We start from the raw sequence: 9,932 nt of genomic DNA, 5'->3' as shown, positions 1-9,932 counted from the left end.
GGCAAAAGCGCCTGCCTGGCAAGCGCAAGGTCGTGAGTTCGGTTCCAGGTACCAGAGAAAAACAAAAAAAAACAAAAAAAAACAAACAAACAAAAAAAAAGGTTAGTGCACATATACAAGCCCACAATTTCCAGGATGTGGCAAAGGTACTCCTAACTCCTGAAGCCCTTAGGACCAATCCATACAGGCTCCTGAACTTCAAGCAGGGACCTGCAATTAACTGGAAGCTCTGGGAACCCCTGGTGAAGGACCCCTGGTGAAGTACAGCAAGCCAGGAGTGTCCTGCCAGTGACCCTAACCTGGCTTCCCTCAGGAGAGCCTCAAGAACCCTGAGGTCCCCAGACTGCCTGCAGCATGTGTTAGGAAGAATTTGGACTGAAAATCTCTGCCTTGGTTAGAAACAAAGACAAGAAATTACCCCTCCCCAAGTATTAACTGAAACCCCGGTTTTAACCAGAATACCCTGCCCACAATCTCCAAGATGGAGGCATCAGTATCAAAGGCCTAACTTCAAGACAGCAAGGTGCGTCAGGGGCCCGGGGCGTGGCTGTTCCCCCTCACCTGTCATTGAAAGCTAAGTGGAAGAGAACTGCCAGGCTCCTGGATTGGTGCTGCTGGCCCTTTGGCCAAGCAATTTAAGGAAAGGAAAAGCATGTAGGTGGGAAAACATTCTGGAAACATTTGCTGCCTCCAGAACCCAAACAACTCTTTCCTTAAACACTTCATCTCCGAAAGTGCTGGGGAGACCCTTGGCCAGTTTCAAAACCAACACTCACTAAGTCCTGCTGCCCGGGGTGAGGACTTCCCTGAGGAGCGTTTGCTCTGGAACCAAATGCTCTTCCACTCCAAACAACAGCCAGCAGCACTCGGGACAACAGGGAGGGCTCCAGATCAAACAAACATCCTCTTTTCCCCTACCATGCAGACTTTCTCAATAAATTATTCGCCCACTTCGGATCAAAGCCTGTTTTTGCAGCCTGTGACCTAAAAAGCAAATATCATCGCTTAAACATGAAAGCCCTCCTTCCTGCCTGGGTCAGCTTCATTACTCATTCGTTCCCCCCTTACAGTTATTCTGTTGTTATTTTCCTCCTGTGCTCGGTAGATGGTTGTACGAGTCCCAACCCGCCTGAGGACGATGGGACAAGAGGGATGGTGCGTTCATTCAGGGCCCTAAGGTGAGAAAGGAAGTCAGGGGCGGGGAGAAATCAGCATCCTGGGAACCCGGGAAGCCAGGCCAGCTCCGATTGGCAACTTTCTGTCTGGTCCTTTTGCCAAATGTCCTACTAGGAATTCTACCAGTGAGAAGTCAGTGCCACCCTGGAAGGACGGGCCTGGAGGTCCTACCACCTCCCTGCTCCAGGTACAAATCTAAACTTAAGGGGTGCAGTCCAACAGCTCATCCGGGCTTAGAGCTGAGGCTCCTGTTACTGACAGCACAGTCCCTCCTGAGCCCTTTGGGACGGCTCTGGATACGAACACGACCCTCCTCGATGACACCCTCCCCCCCACTAACGCCGCCCCTGCATCAAAGTTTATGCCTGGGAATCTCGCAGAAGATGAACCGGCCAGTGCTAGGCCCAGAGGCGAGGTCGGGAAAACTGCAAAGACCAGGGATGCCGGGTGCAATGTGCCCTTGGCAAAAAGAAACCCGGCGCCCCTCCCCCTCCCCTCCCAGCCCCCCGCAAGAGGCCTGCGGCCAAGCTGGTAAAAAGTGCCCCGGCCGGCTGCGGCGGCTAAGGGGATTAGAGGAAACCTCGCGAGCGCCTCCAGCCTGCCCCCGGAGGCGGTCTGCGGGAGCGCAGGCTGGAGGCGCGCCGGCGTGATTCCGACCGCGGGAGCCGGGAGGAGGAGCCGGAGGTAGCTGCGGGGGGCTCCGGCCCTGGAGAAGGAAGGGCAAGAGGCGGCTCGGGCCAGGGGCAGCGCCGGGAGGTGGGTGGCTGGACTCCCCAGGTGGGGGAGGAGTCTCGGAGGCTGGGGAAGGGCACCCAAACCCCGGGGGGCTGGGGGGGCGACCAAGCCGGGCAGCGGTGTGTAGTAGGGGCCGGGGCCGGGGCCGGCTGGGCCTCTGGAAGCTAGAGTGAAGCCTTCCTGCCTGTCTCGCAGACATCCTCATCCTCTGGCGGAACAGCTACGAGTCGCCAAGTCCCCTCTCATTCCTTGGCCGGAGGAGGGGATGTTTCAGGACCCAGGGATGGGCGGGAAGGGCCCGTGGGGAGCCAGAAGTCTGCACCCCGGCGGGGAGGAGGCGGGCGGGAGCCGCTCCGCAGGCGCAGGCGAGTGGGTGGGAAAGAGAGAGGGAGGGAGGAAGGAGGTGAGGCCGGGAAGATGCCTCTGCCGGGGGCGGGGCGCGGCCGGGGATCCGGCGGAGGGACTGCAGCAGCGCTTGGTGGGGGCGGGGGCTGCAATGTCACTCGTCGGAGGGTCAGGTGAGTGAGTCCAGGCGGGGTTTGCCACTTGCCGGCACCTTCCCCGCACCACCCAGGGTGTAAGGGCGGAGGCGGAGGGCCGGGGACTGCAGAACCATCCCCGGAGCGGGACGCGAACCGGCAGAGTTGGGAGAAGGTAAACAAGGGCCACGCCCCCTGCTGTCGCCCCGCGGGCGCACACCCGCCGCTCCGGCCGTCGCCGGTACATTTCCACTCTCTCAGCGCCTGTCCCCCGCCGGACTCGCCGCGCAACCCCAGAGGGGGCGCTGTCCCCGACCCCAGCCCGCGCCCCAGGTGCGGGGGCTGCGCACCTCCACACTCACCTGGAAAAGGTGTCCCCCGCCCCTCCACAAAAACTGCCTAATTTGTGCAGAGCCTCTGAGCCCAGGAGCCGAGCATGCTGCCCCCGCGTGCAGCGCCCGCGTGCACCCAGCCCAGAGAGGGGGCGCAGAGCGGAGGCGATGGCCCCCGGAAGGTGTCTGGGACCGGACCCGCTGCACGTGAGCCCAGCGCGGGGTCATGTGCACCGGCTCAGCCCGGTTCGGCGCCCGGACGTGCTGCGTATCAACAAAATGAAACTCGGGGCGACGGGAAGGCTGATAGCTCCGGGTTCTGCGAGCCCCCGCCCCCGGCCGCTCGACCTCCCCCCGCACCCTGCTCCAGCCGCAGCCCCTCCGACCGGCCGGAGCCCGCGGGGCAAGTTGCAGCCCCGGCGCGCCCCCGCCCGCCCGCGCCCCCTCGCCGGCCCAGGGGCTCTTTGCCGCAGTCATTAATAAAGAAGGTCGCCAGGCTCACCCTTCCAAAAGTTGTTGTTGCATGCGCCCCTCTCAATCTCCCCGCACTGTACTCTTTAAAACACGACTGACCAACATGCGCAATCTCTCCCCTGTGCTGTGCATCCCCCCACCCCCCGCGCTGGCTTCCTAGAACAGGCAGCCAGCGAGAGAGAGAGGGAGCGAGCGAGCAAGAGAGAGCGAGGGAGCGAGGAGCGCTGGCAGATCTGTTGCAAAAATACAAAATAATGCCGTGGAGATGCGCAGGGCCCATCCGCCCGGGGCTGGATCTTACCTTGCTCCGCGGTGCCCTCCCGAGGGGCGCTGCCCTCGGCTACGCGCCGCGGCGGGGGCCGGCGCGGGAAGGATGCTCCCGAAACCAGGAGCTCCTGGGGCCGGCGCGGGAGGGCGGGGGGCGCACATCCATCCGGGGTCGTGGCGAGGGAGGCGGCCCGGCCCGCAGCGTCCCGAGCCCCGCGCCCCTGCTGGGGACGGTCAGCCCGCCAGAGCCGAACCGGTGCCGCTAGGAGTGGGCGCAAAGTAACTCCATGGACGCCGCTCACCCCCCACAAAAATAGCCTCCAACAGCGATGGCCGCGGTCGGCACCATTCACCAACCCCCTGTGTATGTTTCTGTTTCTTTTTAAACCAAGACTTCCTTGTGATCTCTTTAGAAAAAAAAAATGTGTTGGGGTGGGGGTGGGGTGGGGGCGGGCAGGAGGAGCGAGGGAGGGGGAGTAGCCACTTTTTCTAATTCACTCGGATCTCCGCTCCCCACACCCCCGGCGCCCCCCCTCCGCCCAGTTGTTTGGCTCCGGCGGCGGTTCAGGTAGCGTTGCGGGCCCCGGGGAGGGGAGGAGGGTGCCGGCCCGGCCCCCCCCCCGGCCCGCCTGCACCCGGGGCCCGGACTCCTCGTGGACTCCGGGGCGCCCCCAGCCCGCCCTGTCCCCAGGGCCGGGCCCGAGCGGCGGCTGCGCCCGTGCAAGTCCCGTCAGGTCTGCTCACACTTCACACACTCACACACATACCCCGCCCCTCCACTCACTCACACTTTCTGCTCACACCCCGCCCCCTTCGCACCCCAGACCCGGGCGGCGCCCCCCGCAACCTTAAAAAAAAAAAAAGAAGCAAGCTTATACTTAAAAAAATCTTTTGGCGCCATATTAATGACGTACTTAAAATTTGCCATTTCTCCCTGCGTCAAAAAGACGTTTCTTTGCAAATAACAGCCTGGAGGCGACACTCGCGGAAGAAACGAGGTCTGCACCGAGCACCCCGCCTCCCCCTGGGGGCTCCGGCGCTGGAAGACCCTCGCCCTCGGCCAGGTTTCGGAAGGGCTGATTTTTAAAATGTGAATCGAATAAATCGCGTGGCGTTTTGCAGCGCCAGAAGTGAGCAGAAAGTGCTGGCGAGAGCGGAGGGGAGGGGCGCGCGCGGGTCTGGGGGAGGGGGCGCGGCCCTGGCCCTCCCCCCACCCAAATGGAAACTAACCTTCCGGGCGGGAGAAAGTTGAAATTGTGGGCGACCTCAAGGAAAGAGGGGCGGTGCGTAGCGAGGGTCCCTCTGGGGCTCGTCGCCCCCTCCCCCATCTCGGGTGCCTCCTGGCGCCCGGCGCTGCCCCGCATTTCCGGGGGGGTGAGGAAAGCAGTGATGGGTGGGTGGGTGGTGGGCGGCTGCAGATCCTGACTCCGGCAGGAGTTTGCCCCGGGGCAACCCCTTCCCCCTCGCTCGTCGCCTAAAGGGTTAAAAACCGAGGGGCAACTTCCGAGGGCTGGCACTTGGCGCGGAAGCGGGGCGCCCCCCTCCCCACCCTTCGCCGCCTCGCCCCTCCTCCTCCGCGGCTCCTCTTCCCGACTTGACCTTGTAGTGCACAAACAGTGCGCTCGGATCCTCGCAGTTTGTGGAAGAGCCTGCGCTCGCCAGGCGGGCGGGCTGTCGGGCGGCTGGCCGGCGGCGGCGGGGCCTTGGGCCGGTTCCCGGAGCCGCGAACCACACCCACCCACCCCGCTGCGCCCGCCGCGCTCACCTTCTCTCTAGGAAGGAGAAGGGCTGCCTCCTGGATGGGAGGGTGGGGGGCAACCTCGAGCCTCCTCCGAATGCCCCGGCTGGAAAAGTGGGCTGGCCCTGGGATGGAGGTTTGGGGAGACCCGCTGCCTGGCCTGACATCCCCAGGGCATCGTTGCCAACTTTTCCTCCCCTCTCCCTCTAAGATGATCCAAAGATTTTTTTCAACCCACCTTTGGCTTTAAAGACACGAGGGTGAATCCCTTTCCCTCTCCGACACTGAAGGTTGTTTATTCTTCCTTTTCCCTCCACCCCTTTCCATGGGAAGATAAATATTCAATTTACATAAGATGACATTTATGTGACAATTAAGAAGATTCCCCGATGGAATATTGTGAACACATTTGCTTAGAGGAGAAATAAATCTAATAATAAACAAATTCATAATAACAGCTCCAATCCTCCGACAGGGCGGATTGTCTACACAACAAAGAGAGATGACGGATGCTGAAATAAGCACTTTTTGCAATGAGAAAGAAATACGAGCTCAAAGGGAGTCACTGCAACATTTCTCTTCCTTGGCCTTCATTCACAAAGTTCGGGGAGGCTTGTCGGGCGAGAGGAGGGGCTGGGTATCCTCTCACAGTTAGACCTGGTTCTGGCTCTCCGTGTTCAAGTGGTAGGATTTTCCCAGGCCAAGGTCAGCGCCTGGGACAGGTGTTTCAGGCTGGGAGTGCGGAAGCGGATGGTTGAATACCTGGCCTCTAATCCAGGCTTTGCAGTTAGGATGCGGAGATGTGGGCCAGTGGACTCATATATGGGTCTCTTGCCTCTTCCTAGAACGAGCTGATTGGACTTGAGAGGGCATCCTGGGCACGTGTATATCAAGATGTACCCAGCCGTGCTTTATGTATAAGGCGGGACCTGACTCTGAGTGCACAGTGCGCGGACTACTTTACTGGGTGCCCCTTTGTTTTTGTCTTTTAGTGCAGGGGATTGAATCCAGGGCCTTGCTTGCTAGGGAAGTGTTTTACCGCTGAGCTATGATTCCGGAATGCCCCACTCCCTGTCTGTTTTTTGGGGAAGGGTCAAAGTGTGCTCTGAAAGTTTAAACAGTGGCAAACTTGGGGGAAATGATTTGTGTCTTATCCTCTATGAAGACACATATAAGAGTTCCCAATGCAGGCATGGGGAGCCCAGGAGAGAAAACTGTGGTAACCGCTAGGCTTCATGGTCAAGGTCCAGACAACAGTCTCAGCCGGTGTCGGGGTGCAGGTGGAGGCGTCAGCTGACAGACACAAGTCCTGGGGTCTGCAGTGGCTCTGGCTGCAGGGGTGGGGGGTTTACCTGCTGGGAGGACAGGACAGGCCCCTCCTCCTGGCTATCAGGAGACCTAGCTGGAATGGGGAAGTGCTTTGGAGGCAGTTATAAAATGACCTAAAGGAATGGAAACAAGAGGGGGGGACCATTTAAAGAGCACCTGCTCTGTGTTGTGCCCCGGGTAAGTGGTTTCGTGTTATCCTTGTTTCAAAAAACATTTGTACCTGTTCGGAACAGTTTAGTAACTTACCAACAGCTGATGATCAGTGGCAGACTTGGCATTTTGGTCTAGCTGTATCCAAGACATCAGGGTTCCCATCTGACCACAGTTAGAAATAAAAAGCATTATTGTTTTGGTTTGATAGGGGCTGGGGGCCCCGATAGCTCTCTTGACAAGGACAGTTTGACGAGTCGCACTTTGGCTCTGAGGTAGTTCCACGACCCCCAGTGAGACCCAGACTCCCTGAAGAGTCCTTGGGAGACCTGGTTTAGGAGCAGAGGCCCATTCAGAATCCCTGTGTCCCCTCCGCATCCTGCCTGTCTGAGGTTGACCTTGGAAGTGCTAATAAAATGATCATGATAAAGCTGATTATAACTTCTTAATCTTTACTGAAAGTCTCACAAATCATTAACTTTTCCAGGCAAAGAAATGAGCAACAGGAGTTCACAGAGATGTAATCGCTCATTGTGTTCAATGAGAATTTGTTGAGGGTCCCCGTGTGCCAGGTAGCATTCTAGGCGCTGTGGACGGAGCTCTAATGGGACAGGCACACATGCCCAGTCTTGCGGAACTTGCTTACTGGAGGAAGGAGATGTACCATTTTAAAATAAATAAATGGGAAATATATTATGTTTGGCAGTAATTAAGTGCTATGGAGAAAGATTAACAAATAGGAAAGGGGGACACATAGTGTTGGGGTGCAATTTTAAGTAGAATAGTCAGGAAACATAACATCTCACTGACATGGCTTTTTTTATTTTTTCTTTTCGTAGTGCTGGGAATGGAGCCCAGGGCCCAGTACATGCTAGGCAAGTGCTCTACCACTGAGTTACATCCCGCCCTTTAAAAATTTTTTTTTATTTTGGGATAGGGTCTCAGTAAGTTGCCCAGACTGACCTTGAACTTGTGATCCTTCTCCCTTAGCCTCCTGAATAGCTGGGACCACACATGTATGCCACTGTGCCCAGCATGAGAACATGGCTTTTGAGTAAAAGAAGGTAAAGCAAGCTGGCCATGGTGATACATGCCTGTAACCCCTCACCCCTGCAGCCAGAGCCAGCTCAGCATTTGGGAGGCTGAGGCAGGAAGATTGCCCTAGGTTCAAGGCCAGTCTGGATAATGAGTTCAAGGCCAGCCTGAACTATGTTGTGAGACCCTATGTAAAAAAAACAAAAAAGGTAAAGTGGTGAGGTGCATGGGTTGTATATGTGCATGTGAGGGTATATTAGGAGAGAATTAGGAGGGAACATTCGCAGCCAGGGCTTCTTAACCTGGAGCTCATGGGTTCTCTGCTCCATAGGGCTGCAGACAGAACTCGAGGGATCTTAACCTTCAATGAGAAAAAAAAAAAATGACATCTTTATTTTCACTAATTAAAGTATAGCATGTTCTTCTATTACAGATATAGACAGCAAATTAGTGGTATTAACAGCACCCGTGATATTGTTACTAGTGCAAATCAGATAATTTCCTATCACATTACAGTTGTTGTAAGTACCTTAAAATACAGCATTACACTCCTCACTTCTTCAAAATTATGCTGCTGGCTCTTACAATTTAATGAATTAATAAAGAAGCACATGAATATATTACTTCTTTCATATATTACTACATTACCCATTGTTAAAATATTTTGAAAGTTGTATTTCAGTGTAATCAGTTTTGTTTGTAATTTGTGCAGCTTCTCTCATGGATTGAAAGATCTCAAACTTAGAAGGAGTCTGTGGGCTTCACAGACTCTTGAAATCTATGGCACATACAAAAACGGGCTCGGAACTCTTGTCTCTACAAAGACCAACAAGTTTAAAATGCAGAGGCTCTGGGACGGCAGGGTGATTGCCTTGTAAAAGGAAGAGGTTATATGAGGCCTTGTAGGACATTCGTAGGAATCTGGCTTTTGCTGGAGTGATACGGGGGGTTTTGAGCTGAAGAGTGACATGATCTGACCCTGGATTTTGCGGGTCACTTGGCTGTCACATGGAGAACAGACAGGAGGGGAGAAGGCTGAAGCAGGAAGAGCATTTAGGAGGTCACCTAATAAACCTGTTGAGCGATGACGTTACAGTGGCCCAGAGTGGTAGCAGCAGAAATGTTGACAAGTGGTCCGATTGTGTGTCTTGACGAATTTGCTGATGGAATGGGAGAGAAAGAAGTTAAGGATGACTGCAAGGGTTTTATCGTAAGGCAATGGCAGAATGGAGTCGCCATTAACTAAGACAGGAGAAACTAGAAGGAGTAGGTTTTGGGGAAGGGTTAGGAGCACCATGCTGGACATAAAGCTTGAGATGCCTATTCAACCCGCAGTGGTAAACATCTCATAGGCAGCTAACCATGGCAGCCTCGGCTCAGGGTGAGGTCCTCGCTGAAGATACTACATTTTCAAAATGATCAGCAGGTAGATGGTATTGAAAGGTATAGGGATGGCCAGGTGTGGTTGGGCATGCCTGTAATCCCAGCACTCGGGAGGCTAAGGCAAGAGGATCACTGTGAGTTCGAGGCCAGCCTGGGCTACAAAGTGAATTCTAGGCCAGCCTGAACTGCATAGCGAGACCCTGTCTCAAAAAGACTAAATAAATAAATAAATAAAGGTATAGGGATGTTGGAGATCACACACACACAAAAAAAATGAATGTAAAGAAAAGGGCTCAAAGCTGTGCCCTTAGACACTGCAAGGTTAAGAGGTCCAGAAGATGGACAGTTATCAGCAAAGATGCCATTCAAATAGAAGCATCTACAGAGCTAGGAGGGATGTCCTAAATGTCTAGGGTGGGTGTTGCAGGAGGAAGGGAAACTCTGTGCCCATACTGCTGAGGATCAGATAAGCTGAAGATTGAGAATTAATCATTAGGTTCAGCAACATGGATACCACTGGTGACCTGGACAGAGCCATATCAGTGGAGCGGTGTAAGCCAAAGCTTGATTGGACTGGGTTGAAGAAAGACAGTAAAGTTGGTAGTTGTTACAGTTTGTCCCAAGATGCTACCTAACAGTGAGCTATACTGTGTGCGTATTTGTCCAATAATATATAGAGAGTTGGTAACCATGTAGCTGTGGGATTCAATTTAGACAACTTTGGAGCAGGATGCAGTCATGCAGGCTTGTAATCTCAGCTACTCAGGAGGCTGAGGCAGGAGGATCGCCACAAGTTCAAGGGTAGCCTCGACTACATAGTGAGTTCAAGGCTAC

The 9,932-nt window shown here is 55.2% G+C and overlaps 1 protein-coding gene and 1 long non-coding RNA gene across 6 annotated transcripts in view; one reads left to right on the top strand and one right to left on the bottom strand.

Moving 5' to 3' along the window:
• The window catches only part of Jade2 (jade family PHD finger 2), a 46,137-nt gene extending 40,969 nt beyond the window's left edge, over window positions 1-5,168 (bottom strand). Inside the window, exon 1 of one of the 5 annotated variants that reach the window (XM_005376157.2) lies at window positions 5,063-5,168. Coding sequence is in view for 1 of the 5 variants with exons in the window: in XM_005376152.2 (XP_005376209.1) it covers window positions 2,753-3,199 (447 nt within the window). In the remaining 4 variants the exon portion in view is untranslated. The other 4 variants (XM_005376156.2, XM_005376155.2, XM_005376153.2 and 1 more) reach the window with 4 other exon arrangements.
• LOC102016892 lies at window positions 45-2,895 on the top strand. The gene is made up of 3 exons (XR_259663.2): window positions 45-1,932; window positions 2,107-2,565; window positions 2,803-2,895. It is a non-coding gene; the product is annotated as an uncharacterized LOC102016892 (long non-coding RNA).
• Window positions 5,169-9,932: the final 4,764 nt, after the last annotated feature.

Source organism: Chinchilla lanigera, unplaced genomic scaffold (assembly GCF_000276665.1).
Source record: "Chinchilla lanigera isolate Chin_1 unplaced genomic scaffold, ChiLan1.0 scaffold00007, whole genome shotgun sequence".
NCBI classification, from domain to species: domain Eukaryota; kingdom Metazoa; phylum Chordata; class Mammalia; order Rodentia; family Chinchillidae; genus Chinchilla; species Chinchilla lanigera.
Note: the sequence above shows the minus strand (reverse complement) of the source record. Positions and strands in the feature narration are given on the sequence as shown.